General features: G+C 40.9%; 1 protein-coding gene and 1 long non-coding RNA gene across 5 annotated transcripts in view; one reads left to right on the top strand and one right to left on the bottom strand.

Moving 5' to 3' along the window:
- Positions 1-7,694, bottom strand: part of blnk (B cell linker) — a 205,908-nt gene extending 198,214 nt beyond the window's left edge. For 2 of the 4 annotated variants that reach the window (XM_072557699.1, XM_072557701.1), the window contains exons 1-2: positions 7,499-7,694; positions 7,007-7,069 (exon numbers count right to left, since the gene is read on the bottom strand). In XM_072557699.1, the coding sequence (XP_072413800.1) occupies positions 7,007-7,069; positions 7,499-7,573 (138 nt within the window). In that variant the 5' untranslated portion in view covers positions 7,574-7,694. The remainder of the gene's footprint in view (positions 1-7,006; positions 7,070-7,498) is intronic. The other 2 variants (XM_072557700.1, XM_072557702.1) reach the window with 2 other exon arrangements.
- A 35-nt stretch (positions 7,695-7,729) lies between these two features.
- On the top strand, positions 7,730-14,418 carry LOC140463555 (uncharacterized). The gene is made up of 3 exons (XR_011954699.1): positions 7,730-7,868; positions 8,216-8,272; positions 9,228-14,418. It is a non-coding gene; the product is annotated as an uncharacterized lncRNA (long non-coding RNA).
- Positions 14,419-21,194: the final 6,776 nt, after the last annotated feature.

Here is a 21,194-nt window from a genome sequence, read left to right as displayed (position 1 = left end):
TGTGCACAGTTTTGGTCTCTTATCTTGCAAAACAAAAGACATTCAGGCACTCCAGAAGGTGCAAAAATGACTTCTGTTCCAAAATTGCAAGGTTATACACATTAGAAAAAACTAAATAGACTGGTGATCCTTTCTCCAGTGAAGGCAAGCTGGCAGGATGACCCATTGGGGTTTAATGAAGGTTTTTCATAAGTTAAACATAGCAAATATTTGTGGGTGTCAGGAAATCCAAAACTAGTAATAAATATAACTGTCATTAGTATAGCTAATGAGATACTCAGGAGAAACATTATTACCCACAGAATGATTTAAATGAGGAACTAGCTGTCACCTGGAATGGTTATGGCTAATAGCACTGATATGTTTAATAGGAAGCAAGATAATTATGAAGGATTCTGATAAGGTTAGATAAAGTCAGATAGAAGGAAGCTTGTCATGGAGCAAAAAATGTCATGGTCTAGTTAGATATTAAGACAGAGGCAGAAATAGACCACTCAGCCCATCAAGTCTGCTCCACCATTAAATAAATCCATGGCTGATCTGATAAACCTCAACTCCATGTTTCTGTCTTTTCCCCATAACCCCGATTCTCTTACCAATTAAAAGTCTTTCTTAGCCTTGAATACACCAAACAACCCAACCTCTAGAGCCTGCTGCGGTAAAGAATTCCATTAGTTCACTACTCTCAGTGAGAAGAAATTCCACCTCATCTGTCTCAAATGGGCAACCCCTTACTCTGAGATTACATCCTTTGGCCTTCGATTCTCTCACAAGTGTAGCCAATCTCACTGCATTGACTGTCAAGCCCCCTACCAATCTTGTTTGTTTAAATAAGGTCACCGGTCATTCTCCTAAATTCAAACAAGTTGGATCAATGACCTAGTTCTATGTTGTAAACTCTACAGAATTCTGTGCGCTCTCTGGCCATATTATTGGCAAGAGACCAGTGATTTCCGTATTGAAAGAGATGCTTAAAGCTTCTTCACGTTGTTTATCCAAATTTCTGCTAATCGTTTGCTGAAAAATGTTTGCAGGATTTCCATGCATTGGAACTTCATCTACAAGTGGTACACAGTGACATTGGGGGTTTTACTCAGATTCTTAGTTGAACTATAAATGCAAAAGTAATTGTTTTTTCACAAATGTTCAAATTTGTAAGTCTACAGTATCTGGAAAACATTGGGTTAGGTCGTGAACTGGTTTCCCAGGCATAAAACTGGTGATACTGGTGTTGTCGACTGGTTGTTCTGTATGGAAACTTCTGGAATTTTATTCCCACAATCTACAATGTCTGGCTCAGAAGTTGAAAATCTAACAGCAAAATTCTACACGGTGCAAATATGCAAACAACAATGACTGGAACAATCCTCATGAACCTATCAACATAAGGCACCACTGCACCCTCCTGAACTGGAGTGCAACTTTAGGAGGTTGTACTTGAACGATTATATTTCTTCATAGGGTGAGCTGTTTTTCTGACTATAATCATATAGAAATCACTGAACTATTGAAAATTTGCCCCTTCACAATTTTAGTCTCTAAGTTAAAAAGAAACCTTGAGCAAACTGTAACCTGTTGAATGAGTTATAACTGCTTTAATGGCGAACTGATCTGATAACCACTGAACAGGCTTCACTGACCCAGAAATATTAACTTCATATTTGTGGAACAGATTTGTGACTAATCCAATTACAATTTTAATTTAATGCTTTTTTTAAAAAAAGTTTGTTTCCTCTACTTCAGCTTCAACCTCAATCCCCCATATAAGTCTTAATTATTTATTTCACCCTGTTAAATATTAACTAAAATCAAAACACATTCCTGGCTTTCTAACTGTGTAAGTACATCAATGACCTTGTCTATTGATCCTGCTTGCTAACATCATTGTTGTTTCATACCTGATGATCCAAATGACTTGGTAGTAGATTCAAGTGGAGATCACAAAATGGGAAATCCACACCATAAAGAGCGTTAGATCTTTGTGGTTTTTTTTATATATAAGAGGCTGTGTGTGAGAACTCCTAATTTTTCCTGACCCTTATGTTTCTCTAGCTATTCATCCTGTTCAAGCAGGTTGAATGTTCCAGCATTTTTATTTAACTGACTTTGCAAATCTATTCCTAAGTCTCGAACATATGGGAAAACAATATGGCATATAAGCAATACAGTTTCCTAAAACAAATCATTTAATTGATTTCCCTTTTTATTGAGAACTGTTAACTGTGTGACAATTCTTGATCGCTGGTCTCCTTTCTCATGCCAATAAATTTCAGGTGACTCAAAACTATCCCCCTTCTCCTAAGTCATACTAGACTTGTCCCCTCAAAACCACTGGACTCACTGATCAGCACTGACTTATGGTGAAGCAATGCAGAATTGAACAATTCTTGTTCTTGAGTTTTAAACCCCATCATGGCCTCTTCCCTCCCGATCTCTGTATTGTCCTCTCACCCCACAACCCTCTGAGACACCCATGCACCTGCAATTCTGGTGTCTTGAGCCTCCATGATTGTAATCACACTGGTAGTCTTCAGCAACCAGGATCCTAACATCCAAAATTCACTCCCTAAACATCTTCCCTTCTCCTTCCTCCTTTAAGAATCTACTTAAAACTTATCCATTTGATCAAGACTTTATTTAAATCAGCTCTATTATCTACTTTTTGTCATTTACATAAATGATTTGGATGGGAGCATAAGAGGTACAGTTAGTAAGTTTGCAGATGACACCAAAATTGGAGGTGGAGTGGACAACGAAGAGGGTTACCTCAGATCACAACAGGATCTTGATCAGATGGGCCAATGGGCTGAGAAGTGGCAGATGGAGTTTAATTCAGATAAATGCGAGCTGCTGCATTTTGGGAAATCAAATCTTAGCAGGACTTGTACACTTAACGGTAAGGTCCTAGGGAGTGTTGCTGAACAAAGACACCTTGGAGTTCAGGTTCATAGCTCTTTGATACTGGAGTCGCAGGTAGATAGGATAGTGAAGGCAGCATTTGGTATGCTTTCCTTTAATCGGTCAGAGTATTGAGTACAGGAGTTGGGAGGTCATGTTGCGGCTGTACAGGACATTGGTTAGACCACTGTTGGAATATTGCGTGCAATTCTGGTCTCCTTCCTATCGGAAAGATGTTGTGAAACTTGAAAGGGCTCAGAAAAGATTTACAAGGATGTTGCCAGGGTTGGAGGATTTGAACTACTGGGAGAGGCTGAACAGACTGGGGCTGTTTTCCCTGGAGCGTCGGAGGCTGAGGGGTGACCTTATAGAGGTTTACAAAATCATGAGGGGCATGGATAGGGTAAATAGGCAAAGTCTTTTCCCTGGGGTGGGGAATTCCAGAACTAGAGGGCATAGGTTTAGGGTGACAGGGGAAGGATATAAAAGAGACCTACGGGGCAACTTCTACACAGAAGGTGGTACATGTATGGAATGAGCTGCCAGAGGAAGTGGTGGAGGCTGGTACAATTGCAACATTTAAGAGGCATTTGGATGTGTATATGAATCAGAAGGGTTTGGAGGAATATGGGCCAGGTGCTGGCAGGTGGGACTAGATTGTTCGGTACGGACGGATTAGACCGAAGGGTGGGTTTCCATGCTGTACATCTCTATGACTCTATCTCCTTAAATAGTGCAGTGTTAAATTTTATTGTATTACAATCTCGTGAAGCATCTTGGATGTTTAATGACATTAGGGATTCAGTAAAAGTACAAGTTGTTGTTAAGTGGGGTATTTTATGTTGTGGAGCTGCAATGTAAAAAGAAGAATGTCTTAACCAATGCTATATTGTATTGTACCATGTGTAATAATGTGAAATGGGATTCTTTGAACAATGCATGAAACATTAACCTCTGGTTTACTCCCAGTGCCAACCTTGAAAGAGGGAAAGAATAAAAGCATAAAGGAGATAATTCAATGGCTGAAGAGATTGTATAATGTTCAAGGATTGAGGTTCTTCGATCATTGAGGTCTCTTCTGGGGCAGAAAAGACCTGTTCATAAAGGATCGGTTTCACCTGTCCTGGAGAGAGACTAATATCCTAGCAGGAAGATTTTCTCATTCTGTTACGGGAAACTCTAAACTACTAAGAAAGGGTGGAGAGGATTAGAAGTAGTGTCAGAGTAAAAGCAAAGTAGACGAGGTGGTTTTGAGCCTGAAAAGAACAATTTAATTAGATAAGTCAGATAAGAGCATTTCAGATAAAGTAACTCTGCATTAAACTGCATTTATTTCAATGTAAGGGGTCTTACAGGTAAGGCTGATGAACTCAGGACATGTTTGGGATTGGTTTTTAATCATAGCTATTACAAATATCTGGCTGACGGACAGACAGGAGTAGCAACTCAATGTTCAGTGTTTCAGAAGCTATAGGAAGGATAAAAAGGAGAGACAAAGAGAAGGAGGGGGTGGCATTTTTGATTAAGGAAAATATTACTGCTGTTACTAGAGAAGATATTTTTAAAATATCGTTTTGTAAAAACATATGGGTTGAAGTTAGAAATGAGAAAGGAATGATACCTTGAAGGGATTGTACTATAGACCCCTTAATAGCCAGAGGGAAATTGAAGAACAAATATGTAGAGATCCCAGAAACATGTATAATAACATTGTAACAGTAGATGATTTCAATTTTCCTATCATTGACTGGGACTACCATAGTGTCAACTGTCTGGATGGTGAAGAATTTGTTAAATGTGTTCAATAAAATTTTCTTTATCAATATGTAAGTTTCCTAATACAGAAGGAGCAAAATTTGTCCTCTTGGGCAATGAGACAGGGCAAGTGACTGAAATGATAGATGGGGAACATTTTGGGCCTAGTGATCATAATTCTATTTGTTTTAAAATAGTTGTGGCAAAGGATGATCCTTCCATAAAAGTTACAGTTTTTAAATTGGAGTAAGACAAATTTTAATAGTTTGTGACAAGAAATTTCAAAGTTCATTGGAATAGACTGTTCACACAGTAGAGGGGATTTCTTAGGAGTAGGAGGCTTGATAACAAGAGCTCAGAGTCGTTATGTTCCTATTAGAGTGAAGGGTAAGGCTGGTAGGATTAGAGAACAATGGATGAATAAAGATATTGAGGTCCTAGTCAAGAACAAAAAAAAATCATATATTACATATAAATAACTGGGTTCAAATGAATCTCTTGAACATAAACAGTTTTAGGGCATTTTTAAGATGGAGATCAGGAAAGTTTAAAGAGAGGATATGAGATAGTCTTGGCAAATAAGGTGAAGGATAATATTCTATAAACACTAAGAATAAGAGAGCAACTAAAGAGAGAGAGTAGGGTCTTTTAAAGAGCAATGAGGTCTTCATGGTGTTAAACTTCAGGAGATGGGGCCAATATGATAGGAGTATTTTGCATCAGTTTTTACTATTGAGAAAGAAATGGAGGCCAGAGAACTCCGGAAAATAAATATTGATATTTTGAAAGCAGTTCACATTACAGAAGAGGAAGTATTGAAGGTCTTAAAAAACATCAATGTTCAGGACCTGATCAAGTGTATTCCAGGACATTGTGGGGCCCCTTGCAGAAATATCTGTATCATCCATAAACACAGGTCAGGTGCTGGATGACTGGAAAGTGACTGACACTGAGCCTTTGTTTAAGAAGGGATGTAAGGACAAATGTGGGAACTACAGACCTGTGAGTCTGATTTTAGTATTGGGCAAGTTGTTTGAGGTGACTCAGACTCAACAGTATTTATATGCATTTGGAGAGGCAAGGAATAATTAGGGATAGTCAGCATGGTTTTTGTGAGGAAAATCATGTCTTACAAACTTGATTGAGTTTTTTGAGGGACTAACCAAGAACATTGATGAGGGTAGAACGGTAGACGTTGTTTACTTGGACTTTATTAAAGACTTTGACAAGATTCCACATGGTAGATTAATTAGGGACATTAGATCACATGGGATTCAGGCTGACCTTGTGAATTGGATACATGATGATAGGAGACAGAGTGTGATGGTGGAGGGTTGTTTTTCAGATTGGAGGCCTGTGACAAGCAGTGCTGGATCCACTTTTTTTTAAAATCACTTACATAAATGATCTGGATGAGAACAGAGAAGGCTTGTTTATTACATTTGTGGATGACACCAGAATTGGTGGCATAATGGACAGGTTATATAAGATTATAAAGAGATCATCTGGATCAATGGACTAAACAGTGGTAGATGGAATTTAATTTGGATAAATAGGAGGTATTTTATTTTGGTAAAACAGAACAAGGGCAGGACTTATAAAATTAAAAATAGAGTCTTGGGTACTGTTGTAGAACAGAGAAATCCAGGGTTCAAGTACATAATTCTTTGAAGCTTGCATCACACGTAGGCAGGGTGGTTAAGAAGTTGTTTAGCACACTTGCCTTCATTGCTAGGCTCTGAGTGTAGGAGTTAGGTCCTAATGTTGAAGCTGTACAGGATGGTGGTGAGACTTCTTCTGGAGTACCATGTGCTGTTCCGGGCTCCCTGATATACCAAGGATATTAGTAAGCTGGAAAGGGGTCAGAAGAGATTTACCAAGATGTTCCCAGGATTAGACAGTTTGAGTTACAAGGAGAGGCTAGGCCTTTTTTTCACTGGAGCGCAGGAGGTTGAGGGGTGACCTCATGGAGGTTTTTGAAATCACGAGGGGTATAGATTAGGTGAATGGCAGGTGTCTTTTCCCTAGAGTGGGGGATTTGAAGACTGTGGGCATTTTTTAAAAGGTGAGAAGAGTAAGATTTTTAAAAATATGGAGGGCATTTTGTTTTACACGGAAAGCGGTTTCTGAGTGGAATGAACCTCCAGAGAAAGTTGTGGATGCAGATACACCTGCCAAGTGCAGGCAGGTGGAACCAGTTTAGTTTGGAATCATGGTTGGCATAGACTGGGGGACCTGTTTCTGTGCTGTATGACCCTATAAAGAGGCAGGTAAGTTTAAAACCCCACCAAGGACAAATAAAGATGACATTTCAACTTTACTTAGGAAAGTATACTTTTATCATTAAGCTTACCAAAAACATTGTCCCGGATATTTTTTGCCTTTCCACCACACTGGCAGGTTCACTTAAATTATTCTGTGTATAAATGAGGAACAAGGAAATGTTTAGCTTCAAATGTTAGCTTGCCCAAAGATTAGAAAACAAATCATAATTGATTTAAGGTCAGAGGTATACTTGAGGCAAAATCTTGCATAATTGACAATATGCTTTAGGTTAATAAGTGGAATAACAGCGCTGTCAACAGAAGTCATATCTCATCCTCCAATAACACTCCTTGTCCACAGTAATTTTTTTCCCTGAACAATTAAGTAACCTTGCAGTACTTCCTGGATTGCCTTAAATACTTAAACATTTACTGACGTTTTCTCTGTTTACTCTCATTTATCTTGTCACCTTTTTGTGATCAATCGCGGTGCATTAACATTTTCCAAAGAGAAATGAAGGCGATGTTTTAACGGTTATGTATGAAATTTGTCTTTAAACGGGAAAAAAGTTCCGTCTTACCAGTCGCAGGAATTCTGCTAGTTCCCGAGGTCTCCAACTTTCAAACTCTTCTCGAGTTGGTAACTTTGTGGCCATTGTACACCTCAAAGAACACAGTCTCAACCTTTGATCTAATCGTTGTGTTTTACTTCTGAGAACTTATTCCTGCTCCACTCTTTCCCAGCTCAAGGCGGAAGTTTTCAAGATTTGATGTTGTGTGTGTGCAATGGGACTCCTCCACGCCTATTTTACCACGACGCAATCATTTGTTAATCTGAGCGGAATGAAGGGCAGTGAAAGAAAAGATTGGAAATCATACCTGCAATTGGAGAGAAAAACCATTGGCTGCTAGAGTGCGGGGTGTTCATCACTGCGCTTGTTATACATTACAGTTAGAAATATTGACATATTTTCTAACATCATGCTTTTTCGCTGATTTCATTTTCATCGTGCAAACGAAATGCGCAAGTAGTTTTCGAACTGCTTTAATTAAATGCAATTATTTGTTTTTTTTTAAGTTGTCCGTCTAAGTTGGCATTTATACGCCATTTACTGTATATGTAATAAACCTCAGCCTTAACCTGCACAGTGCCTGTGGTATATGCACCCTCGAAATGCTCTTAAGGGATTTCGGGAGGTGAACGTGCACTAAACTTGCGTAAAACCAAATTGAGTAAGGTCACACCGCTTAGATTTACTGCACTTCTCTAACAGTCTCCCACTCTCAACATCCTGCAGGTTACAGCTGACCAGAAAATGAACTGATCAATCATGGAGATTTGGCTACAAGAACAGGTCAGTGACTGGAAATTCCAAAGTATTTACAAGTCATGAGTGCGATGGAGTACTCTTGCATGGTAGAGTGCTGTTCCTGCCACACTCAAGAAGCTAGACACCAAGCAACCATTTTGATTGGCACCCCATCTCCCATGATTAACACTTATTCTATCCACCACTGACCCACAGTGCCAGCAGTGTCTGCCATCTACAAGATGCACTGCATCAACTTGTCAAGGCTCCTTCAACAGCATTTTCCAAACCAACAGACTCTGTCATCAAAAAACACATGTCTAGTAGATGCACAGGAACACCACTGCATGCAATTTCCTCTTGAATCCACACACCACTTGGAACTATATCACCATTTCTTCACTACCACTGAGTCAAACTCCTGAACTCCATTCCTGAAAGTTTTCTGGGTCTGCATACTCCCAAGGATTATAGCAGTTCAATAAGGCAACCCACCACCGCCATCTCCAAGGCTATTAGGATGGGCCTTTGATGTTGGCTCACCCAGCAATACCAACATCCCGTGAATGAACAAAAAAATATATACCTTTATGCAAACAATCCATTTGCCAATTCCTGAGTGGCTTATGCAGCATTCCACAGTGACTTCAATGTCATGTGCAGGTGCATTCTCTGTTGCATCTGAATACCGTGAATAGTCACTATCACGAGCACACTGATGTACATGGGCTAATATGATGTAATGTTAGGTCAGGTGGCTGGCAGCATATTTATTATTCACTGCTGAAGTATCAAATATTATTAACCAAGACCATCTGTACTGGTTCCATTTAAAGAATCACTAAGAAGATGCAGGTGAGGTGTTTTAACTAACTTAGTTCATGGAGACACAAATCATTTGTTGGAGATTCTTGTTCTACAAAGGTCGGGAGGGAAAAGCAGTGCATTACATAATTATGTGGCAGTCATTGCAGTAACATTTGGTCTGCAACGTTATCAGGTCATGGAAAGGAAGAGGCAGAGAGAAGACCACATGCTCCCATGCAACTGGACATGACGCATTTGCCTGCTACTTCTCCCATTGAATCCAAAAATGCAGCAAAGGCATGGCTGAACAAATTTCTCTCGCATTGTTGTGGGCTGACCCATTAATCCAGATCTCACTTTCTCACTGCCATGTGGTAGTGACAACTGCTGTGCACTTTAAGACTTTTCGTGATTTGTCACAATCTTTGTTATGTGATATAATTGCTTTTTGCATCCATTTCTACTGTGAAAGCTAATGGCATCGGTGGAGATGATAATATTTAAGTGCATGGTGTTCCATTATTTGTTATGATTGATTCTGCAGCAATAAGAATGTTTTAGTAGGTCAGTCAAATCAGTTCAAGGTCCACTGGACTGTGGTTAAAGGGTCAGTTTTAGTCAGAGAGAGGAATAATCATTGAAAAATGTGACTTCATTTCAAATTGTGCTTTTTAGGACTCTTCTTGACCTTTTTTTGCATGATTATATTGATATTGGGGTTTTTTTTTTAGGATTTAAGCAGCTTTTTACTCACTATCTTTTTTTGTGGATATACTCCTGTAGTAATATTAGCTTCTGAAGTTGTGTCAACATATGGGGTATTTGGGCTCACACAGAAGCAGAATTAAAAGAATCCATCAATATCCACAATTCTCCTTTGAGCTCCCTTAAAATTGATGCTACAACTCTGAAGGAAATAGTTAACACTTGACATTATAGTAATTAAAGGTAATGGGACTAAGTTAGCAACTTTTTTTCCCTCAAATAATCATTCTGAATTATACTTTTACGCAGAAATAGCCATCAATCTAAACATACTTCCCATGGACTTGTGAGATCAATGCTATATAGTTATATGTATGGTTCCAACATAGTCAATACATTTCTCATACTTCACAGCATGTTGAGATGTTTTGAAATGTGGTAATGCAATCAGTTCTGCTATAACATGACAGTTCCGTTCTTGTGCAATCCCGTGTTATGAGAAAATCGTGCAATATCAGCACCATTTAAACTAATCGGGCTAGAATCGCATTATAATCAATACACACTTTAAAACTTTGCGCTTTAGAAACAGTGTCCCCAATTCAATCATGTTATAGCAAATTCACATTAATGAAATGCGTGTTATAGCAGAATGTCCTGTACATTGATATTATTGTCATGTACTGAGATAGAGTGAAAGTTATTATTTGGTATGCTAGCGGGTTTTAAGTGTGCTAACCAGACATTTCATACTTTACATAAGTACATCAGGGTAAGAGAACAGTGTAAAATAGTGTTATAATGACAGAGAAGGTGCAGACAAAGATCAACTTTAATGCATGAGAGGTCCCTTCATAAGTCTGATCAACTGTCTTGAAAGTCTATCAGTATGTATTTTCAAACTTGTGTATCTTCTGCCCAACAGAAGAGAGTGTATAACCAGGGTCAGAGGGGACTTTGATGTTGGCTATTATATCGAGGCAGCAGGGAGTGTAGACAGCGTCAATGGAAGGAAGGCGTTTTTTTGTGATGAACTGGGCTGCATTCAGAACTCTCTTGGGCAGAGCAGTTGCCACACCATGCCAGGATGCATACAGATAGGATGCTTTCTATGGTGCATCTGCAAAAATTGGTCAGAGTCATTGTGGATATGCCAAATTTCCTTAGCCTTCTAAGGAAGGAGAGGGGTTAGTGTGCTCTCTTGACTGTAGCGTCGATGTGGATGGACCAGGATAGATCTTTGGTGATATTTACTCCTGGGAAAATGAGATTGAACAACTGGGAGGTGAGCAGCCATTGAGTTAATGTGAGTTGGGCCTACCTTTGAGGAAATATGGAGGTTACATCATCAAAAGATGTGCAGTCCAAAGATGTGCAGGTCAGGTGAATTGGCCATGCTAAATTGCCCGTAGTGTTAGGTAAGGGGTAGATGTAGGGGTATGAGTGGGTTGCCCTTCGGCGGGGCGGTGTGGACTTGTTGGGCCAAAGGGCCTGTTTCCACACTGTAAGTAATCTAATCTAAATTTAAGATGTAATCTAATCAAAAGTGAAGAATTGAATTGGATTGTGAAGGAGGCAGTTTTAATGAGCTTTTGTAATGCACAGTATCATTAAGATTTGGGTAGGTTGCTGAGAAAGCCTTGGATCTGTCACAACCACATCTGCCATTTTATAGGGACTGTGGGGTTGTTCAACCACAGCTTTTCTGTTAATTCATATTTTATTAAATGTTCATTGTAAGTGTTAGAAGATAAGCCATATATATGTTGTACATTGTTTACTTTTCAAATTGTATATTCTGATGTTTTTTGTTGTTTGTTTAGAGCTGTAGAATCTTGTGCCTTAGTAAGTATTTGGGATTTTAACCCTTACCTACTTTAAAAATATAGTTACTGTTCACTAACCAGATTGTAACTGTTGTCAAATACTTACTGGCTTAGGTTTGTTAGAAGTCTGAGGTGTTAATCCAGGATCTGTTCATCAATGGTGGCCTTTTGAAAGAGGTGGCTGTCTAGGCATGGGAAGTGCTCAATATATTTCAGCATCTCTCCTGTGACTTATATGGGACACGGGCTATTCAACTGACCAGCTGTAAGTTTATGAGTATTACTTTGGCAACATTCAAGGAAAGGCTATGTTTCTTCTGTGCAGAATTGAAGAGATCTAAAATGGCTTGCAGGTCTGAGGCAGAGTGGGCAGCAGTACTGCCATCATTCACAAACTGTGGATCGTACATGTCCACTGTGGTCAATTTAGTTTTAGCATGGAGATTACTGAGGTTTCATGCCTCTGTGTATTTCATACTGACACGAGAGTAGTTGATCTTTGCTGCGATGATCATGAACCAATTTTAGGATTGTGATGACATTTCTTGCACATCCTTTGGAACTGAATCCACAGAGATGCTCCACATTCTGAGTTGAATACTTTGGTCAGTTTGTTTTCCTTCCAAATTTTCAGCATGAGTGCATAGAGTCTTGATGCGAGTAAAAATTCACAAACTTTGAAGATTTCAGCTGAAATACCGTTGGCGCTGCAGGCATTGTTATTAGTCATCTATTTGAGTGCACTTTAACTCTCTTCCATTGATGGTGATCTACCCATGGATTTCACCACAGGGTAGACAATAGACAACAGGTGGAGGAGTAGGCCATTCTGCCCTTCAAGCCTGCACCACCATTCAATATGATCATGGCTGATCATCCTTAATCAGTGTCCTGTTCTGCCTTCTCTCCATAACCCTTGATTCCACTATCCTTGAGAGCTCTATCCAACTCTTTCTTAAATGAATCCAGAGACTGGGCCTCCTCTGCCCTCTGGGGCAGAGCATTCCACACAGCCACCACTCTCTGGGTGAAGAAGTTTTATCCTCATCTCTGTCCTAAATGGTCTACCCCGTATTTTTAAGCTGTGTCCTCTGGTTCGGCACTCACCCATCAGCAGAAACATGTTTCCTGCCCCCAGAGTATCCAATCATTTAATAATATTATATGTCTCAATCAGATCCCCTCAGTCTTCTAAACTCAAGGGTATACAAGCCCAGTCGCTTTAGTCTTTCAGCGTAAGGTAGTCCTGCCATTCCAGGAATTGACCTTGTAAACCTACGCTGCACTCCTGTAATAGCCTGGAGAATATTGATTATCATTGTGCATACCCAGTTGAGAAGTTGAAGTGATCCTTCCGGTATTAACAGATCCTAAGTTATCTGTAAGAAGAGAAAGGGGACTTTATCGATCTGATTTGGGCCTATATATAGTCTGATATCTTTCAGAAAAGCTTTATAATTCAATTTGATGAGCATTATCTTTTGATATCATCATAGAATTCCTACAGTGTGAAACAAGCCCTTAGGCCCAACAAGTCCACACCGACTCTCTGACCAGTAACCTACCCAGACCCATTCCCCTACCCTATTATGTATTTACCCCTGACTAATGCATCTAACCTACACATCCCTGAACACTATGGGCAACTCAGCATGGCCACTTCACCTAACCTGCACATCTTTGGATTGTGGGAGGAAATCGGAGGACCCGGCGGAAACCCACGCAGACACAAGGAGAATATGCAAACTCCACACAGACAGTCGCCGAGCTCTCCTTGGGTGTCACTCTTGAGCTGTTGGAATGCTGTCGTCTTGACATGTAATCTTGGGTTGTTTGCCAGGAAACTAGGGTGCTTTGTATCTGGTTGAGCAAGTTACACATATTTCTGCACTGCTTTCACAAACCCAATGGTTTGAATGTGGGACTGGAGTACAGTTGACTGTATTTGATTCTACAACAGACTAGTTGGATTAGCCATGGGAAATGCTGGGTAACAGGGGTAGGGTAGGGTAGTGGGTCTGGTGGGATGCTCTTTGGAAGGTCAGTGTGGACTCGATGGGCTGAATGGTCTGCTTCCACACTGTAGGAATTCTCTTATTTTACAGATGGCACACAGCAACTTTGCATTGGTTGGAAAAGGAGTGATTAGTTAAGGCATGTTTGGGACTCTAACAGTTTGCTTTGTCTTGGTTCAAACCATCATAGCAATAAAATGTAAATAATAAAGTTTCAACTTCCTTCATCTTATTTTAATACCCGGTACATTTAGCAACTGAAATGGTTTCAGCAAGGAAAAGTTACTGACTTAAGAATGGTCACAGTGATCACCTGATCACAGGTTGAGCCTAGTTTTCATCATTAAACAGGAAATAGTCTGAACTGAAAAAAAAACTTTTTTTCAGAAGAGACCGAAACCATTCAGGCTCGAAGAAGCCTATAAGATCCTGATGCGTTTACACCCTTATCTCCAAAATGTAAACTTCTCATGAAAGAATGAGTTATCTACAATTCTCCAGCTTGGAGACAACGAACCTTGACAAATACATGAATGAGTTGTATTTCAGGAAAGGTTTCTGTCCTTCTGCCTGCTTTCTCAGGAAGGATGAAGTCTATTGACAAAGTGAATTAAAGAACCATCTTAACACTAATGATTCCAAGATATTTATAACATTCATAGCCATGACTAAGCCAGGACATTGCTAACCAACGTCTCAGGTTAAAATCTAACACCTTGAGAACACCCTAAAACACCAAACTGCCCATTTTCTTATCTTTTTGTATTTTACATTATCAGTCCTGTAACTTTGTAATTGTGCTTGCATGTGATTTTGATATTATATCTATATCATTTTTCTTGGGATTAGTGAGTAATAAAATTGTTGTTTTTGTTAAACCTTGTAACTGGTTCCTTATTGTTTCTACTGAATTACTCAACTGCATTTCAATGAGAGTAAGATATGGCTGGGTGCTGAAAAGAACATAACATCTTTGTTGCTCCCAAACGAGGAGGTTAAAAAGAATGGAGTCGATTCATCGTTCCTTACCTGGTTTTAAACAGTAAAGTCTAGCTTCTTGGTTGCTCAAAGAGTGAAGTCAAGTGGAGAACATTCCATTACTAGCTTGGCTTGTGTATTGTAGATGGCTTTCGGGGAGTGGAGAGGTGAGTTATTTGCCTCAGAATTCCCAGGCTCTGACCTGTCCTTGAGGCCACAGTATGATTGTTTCAGATCAGTTTATGACCAACTGTAACTCCCTGCATATTGATGATGGGTAATTCAGCAATGGTAATGTCAATAAACATTGAGGGGAAAAGCCTTGATTCTCTCATGGTGCTCTCCTGGCACTTGGATATTGTAAACTACTTGCTTCTTAATAGTCTAAGCTTGGATGGGTGTCTAAAGTTTATTTATGAAGAATACACTGAGACTAAAATGCTTTGTTGGAGATGACTAATTGCTTACCACGGTACTTAAACACACTCTAAACATTTATTTCCCCCTATCTTATTCAAAAGGAATGCAACTAAACCTCTTTACTTTCCCTTCTGAATCTGTGAGAAGTAAGGGATTAGATATAGGAATTGCTCTTGAGAGTCTAAACTGTGAGTTAGTTAAAGGTCCACATGATGTGATTTTGTTGTCTACCCACCTTGCCTCCAGCCTTATTTTGAAGGACAATCTTTTCTTGATTTTCATAAACTTCCATCTGAGCTCTTCAATCTACTCCACATTTTAACCACCCAAAATTATGGTGGGGGTCATTACTTGAGTCTGCAATTAAGGATAGAGTGGTGGAACATCTTGACAGCTTTCACCCATTCAGAGTGCATCACACAGGCGTTTGTAATGCATAGACTGGCCTGATGGATGAGCTTGAATTCTTTAAAAGTTGCCTTAAATAATGGACAAGGGACTGTTTGAAGACATATTATGGTCTTCCTGAAGGCATTTGATAAAGTCCCTCTCAAAAGACTGATAGGCAATGTTGGAATTCATGGAATTGAAGGCAAATTATTGGTCTAATTAGTAAAGTAATTGCATGTGGGAGATAGCAATTAGTGATAATGAGCAGGCAATCAGGAGGTGGTTCATGGTGTGTCGCAATGTGCTGCAATATTTATAATGATTTAGATTGTGGGATAGAAAGCCTCATATCCAGACTTATCAATGACTAAACACAAGCAGTATAGTTTAAAGCATAAAATTATAAAGATATATTAATAGATTAAGTGAATGGATAAAACTAGCAAATGCATTTCAGATAGGGAATGTGAGGTAATTCACTATGTTACTGAAAAGGATAAAACAAGGTATTTTCTAAGTGGTCTAAAAGTAGGGACAGTAGAAGACCTCAGAGATTTGAGAATCCCGGTATAGAGATAATTAAAATGCCACTAAATGATATAAAGAATAATCAAAATGGCTAATGGATGGCTAGCTTTTTTTTCTCTTGAGTACAGTATATGGAACTTATATTCTAATATAAAGGGTAGAAATAAATGTTGGCGACACTGGATGGTATTTCAAGGCTAATTTCCAGGTTGTGACCACACTAGCAACCCCAGATCACTATCTTCACTGGTAATTGACATGCCTTAGCAAAATAAATGATGGTGAAAGTTAAGTACCACTATTGTCGATTAGAAAGGATTATTTTGTTTAACCAGTGTAAATTAGAATAGTGATTGTATATTTTAAGATTCAGCTCAATGGGCACTCTTATGATCTATTCTCCTGTGAACCAGTATATCTTTCACTGGTATTGTCTAGAAAAATATTACCAGATTTGGAGATTAAACAAGGTACCCTTGCCACTATATTATAATTTATGGAAATACAACATGTGAGTCTCTTATCCTCAGTAGGTAAGTGAATATATACAATTTATTAGCTCTGATCCACCTGAGAAATTGGAAAATACTTCTATTAAGACTGAATAGGTAAATGAACATTATTCAGTGCAGATGTCTTTCAAACTTTGATATCCTCCTCTTGAAGATTCCCAACTTGAAATGTTCTGCTTTTGTTTTCCTACCCTAACAGCGATAGTACTTATTTTTCCCCAGCACCCATGTCGTGTGAGTGCAGGTGTCAGACACAGTGAAGAACAACAGGTGTTTAAATCTTTATTTGTATTCCACCACCAGGAAGAAAGGAAACACCCGAGTGGCCAGTGACAAGCAGTGCCCTTATGAAAGGGCAATGATGTGTGATCAAAAAAGTGAAGGAGACGGTATGTATAAAATTAAAATAGAGTTGGAGGGAGAGATAAAACACTGAATTGTTCTGCTATTGAAAGCTGTGGTGTCAGCTGCTTGGGTCTTAAGCTCTGGAATTTCCTCCTTGAATTTCTTTGACTTCTCACCCTTTCGGGCATTTCTTTAAAAAGTGTATTTTTGGTTCAGTTTTTGGCCATCTGCCCTAATGTTTTTTGGTGTCTTTGTTCATATTTTGTTTGATAATGCTCCTGTCTGACATGGGGAATATACTGAGCTCAAGTATAAAGGAGGTTTCAGGAAAATCTTTGCAACAGAACCTTCCCTTGCTGGAGGTGATGGTAAGAGAGCACACCTGAGCAGGACAGCTGGAGCAGTTGAATAAAGGAAGCCCGATGAGAGAAGATCAGACAAATAAAAGATTTCCTCAATTGGATGTAAACCACAGGTTTCCAATTTAAATACCGTGCCTTCTTTCTTAACTTTAATTTCCCTTCATATTTGTAATGACCTGATACCAGTGGAATAAAGAATCCTTGCTTCATGATCTTTAGGCTGTCCATACATACATATCTCATGGGTGAAATCTTACCGGGGGCTGAGCGCAGTAAGCTATGGTGTGATCTGTGGCAGAATTGGATGAGAAATCTGCTAAGGTCCATCTCAATGTTGTGAGCATTTTGCTGCATGTTTAATGCTTTCCACAAGTGGTCTGCTGCATTTCTCACTGGGCAACGGTGACCTGCAATTATAAGGGGGTTATTGCTTGTTAACTGTCGCATTTATAGCTCCACTCACCTCAGTGACATTCAGCTTTCTGTCTTAGCAAACAAGTCAAGTGTAGAATAACCAAGGTGGAGGCCAGAGCAGACCTGGCACCTTCAGCTCATCGATTGCTCTGAATGACCTTCACGTTGGATACCGGGCAGCAACATCCCTTCAGATAGGAAATGTGAGGTAATTCACTATGTTACTGAAAAGGATAAAACAAGGTATTTTCTAAGTGGTCTAAAAGCAGGGACAGTAGAAGACCTCAGAGATTTGAGAATCCCGGTATAGAGATAATTAAAATGCCATTAAATGATATAAAGAATAATCAAAACGGCTAATGGATGGCTAGCTTTTTTTTTCTCTTGAGTACAGTATATGGAACATCCCAGGGCGTGCGGATACGCCCCACATCCAAAGACATTGACAGCTTCCAAGTATCCTCACAACACATTTCTGATTTAATTATAGCTCACTTCTGCACTTCAATACTGCACCTCTGGCTGCAGCAAGAACAGGCATGCGCCCAGCTCATGAACGGGACCAGACTGCATCCCTGGGCTCTTTGCTTGCTGTCATAGTGCTCACTCACTCTGAACCTATCTGAATGATCGTAGTCTCCCTGCCTTGTACTGCCTTGCCCTGTCTTGTCTATTACAACATGGCAGTGAACCCTTCTATTAATTAAACCAAACATGCAGTAAAGCTCACCTCACCTTGTAATCTGTTAAAATATCAGTGACAAAGAACTCCCAAATACCACTATTTATAGAAAATAACATCAATTTATTTTTTAACTCTAAAAGTGGGTATTAAGCAAATATTCAAACTCTAAGCCTCCCCTTTCTCTTAACTGCTTATTACCTGCCTCCAACTTGATAACAATATGCTGTTCCAATAAGACATTTATTAAAACTACATCAACTTAATTTCTAAACCACACAGCTGCTGTTGTTTTCTGTGACTTAACTCTTCCAGCTGCTAAATTCCCTGGATCATCTTCTTTCTTTTTACTCCAACTATATTTCACTTGAAAAGTACCTTTGATAGAGAGGGTTTTATAATTTCTTGGGTCTCTCTTGATGGCAGTTGCTCTCTCTCCAATTTTCAAAATGCCTGCATTTTTATATCTCCAACCTCATCTCATTGGTTTGATGTTGGCGAAAAAATAAATTCAAACTTCATTGGGTTTAGTATACTGGGGCATAATTTAAACTGATTGGTTAAATTCAAATTATTGTCAATACAGCAACCAAAATTCAGGTATCCATTTCACAGCCAAATTTTACACATTTTCAAATTTTCCAGTACACTCTGGGAGTGCCATTTAGTCATATACACAGGTGCTTGTAAGCTCTCAGTTCAGAACAACACTCACTCTCTCTTAAAGGTACAGTACATGTCTTCAACTTCATAACATGTCTTTCTGCACTTTGTTCCCTCCACCAAAGATGCCAGGTTACTGCTGTCACACTCACTCTATCTGTGTTACTGTATCCACATTCCACAAAGACACATGTTCCACCACTACTTCTGTCTTGTTTTGTTGCTTGTCACAAATTTAGAGGAAAGAAGCTTATTGTGATTGTCAGCAGTCCCCTGTTAAGTCGAAGGGATAGTTTTCACTTAGCGGGTCCTGACGCAATAAGTAAAAGGGAGCCTTCAATTCCAGTCCAGGGACTTGGACATCGTCACCTGCTGAGGCTAAACGCCAGCTCGCAGACACCTCCTCCTACTGCCCCCTTGACCATGACCCCACCTCCCACCACCAAACCATCATCCCCCAGACTATCCAGAACCTCATCACCTCAGGGGATCTCCCATCCACCGCCTCCAACCTCATAGTCCCACAACCCCGCACCACCCGTTTCTACCTCCTGCCCAAAATCCATAAACCTGACTGCCCCGGCCGACCCATTGTCTCAGCCTGCTCCTGCCCCACCGAACTCATCTCTGCATACCTCGACACGGTCCTGTCCCCCTTAGTCCAAGAACTCCCCACCTACGTTTGGGACACCACCCACGCCCTCCATGATTTTCGCTTCCCCGGTCCCCAACGCCTTATCTTCACCATGGACATCCAGTCCCTGTACACCTCCATCCCCCATTACGAAGGACTTAAAGCCCTCCGCTTCTTCCTTTCCCGCCGACCCAACCAGTACCCTTCCACTGACACCCTCCTTCGACTGACTGAACTGGTCCTCACCCTGAACAACTTCTCTTTACAATCCTCCCACTTCCTCCAAACCAAAGGAGTAGCCATGGGCACCAGCATGGGCCCCAGATATGTGGAACAGTCCATCTTCCGCAGCTACATTGGCCCCACCCCCCACCTTTTCCTCCGCTACATCGATGACTGTATTGGCGCTGCCTCGTGCTCCCACGAGGAGGTTGAACAGTTCATCCACTTTACCAACACTTTCCACCCCGACCTCAAATTCACCTGGACCATCTCAGACTCCACCCTCCCCTTCCTAGACCTTTCCATTTCCATCTTGGGTGACCGAATCGATGCGGACATTTACTATAAACTGACCGACTCCCACAGCTACCTAGACTACACCTCCTCCCACCCTGTCCCCTGTAAAAACGCCATCCCATATTCCCAATTCGTCGTCTAAGCCACATCTGCTCCCAGAAGGACCAGTTCCAAAACTGTACCACCCAGATGGCCTCCTTCTTCAAGGACCGCAAATTCCCCCCAGATGTAGTCGACGATGCCCTCCACCGCATCTCTTCCACTTCCTGCTCCTCAGCCCTTGAGTCCTGCCCCTCCAACCACCACCAGGACAGAACCCCACTGGTCCTCACCTACCACCCCCCCAACCTCCATGTCCAGCGTATCATCCACCGTCATTTCCGCCACCTCCAAACGGACCCCACCACCAGGGACATATTTCCCTTCCCTCCCCTATCAGCGTTCCGAAAAGACCACTCCCTCCGTGACTCCCTCGTCAGGTCCACACCCCCCCCCACCAACCCAACGTCCACTCCCGGCACCTTCCCCTTCAACCGCAAGAAATGCAAAACTTGCGCCCACACCTCCCCCCTTACCTCCCTCCAAGGCCCCAAGGGACACTTCCATATCCGCCACAAATTCATCTGCACCTCCACATACATAATCTATTGCATCCGCTGCACCCGATGTGGCCTCCTCTATATTGGGGAGACAGGCCGCCTACTTGCGGAACGTTTCAGAGAACACCTCTGGGACACCCGCACCAACCAACTCAACCACCCCGTGGCTCAACACTTCAACTCCCCCTCCCACTCCACCAAAGACATACAGGTCCTTGGACTCCTCCATCGCCAGACCATGGCAACACGATGGTTGGAGGAAGAGCGCCTCATCTTCCGCCTGGGAACCCTCCAACCACAAGGGATGAACTCATTTCCCCTCCCCCCCCCACCTTGTCTCAGTCAAATCCCTCGAACTCAGCACCGCCTTCCTAACCTGCAATCTTCTTCCTGACCTCTCTGCCCCCACCCCACTCCGGCCTATCACCCTCACCTTGACCTCCCTCCACCTATCGCATTCCCAATGCCCCTCCCCCCAAGTCCCTCCTCCCTTCCTTTTATCTAAGCCTGCTGGACACACTTTCCTCATTCCTGAAGAATGGCTGATGCCCGAAACATCGATTCTCCT

This window comes from Chiloscyllium punctatum, chromosome 38 (genome assembly GCF_047496795.1).
Source record: "Chiloscyllium punctatum isolate Juve2018m chromosome 38, sChiPun1.3, whole genome shotgun sequence".
In the NCBI taxonomy this organism is placed as follows: domain Eukaryota; kingdom Metazoa; phylum Chordata; class Chondrichthyes; order Orectolobiformes; family Hemiscylliidae; genus Chiloscyllium; species Chiloscyllium punctatum.
This window is presented reverse-complemented; position numbering and strand designations above follow the sequence as displayed.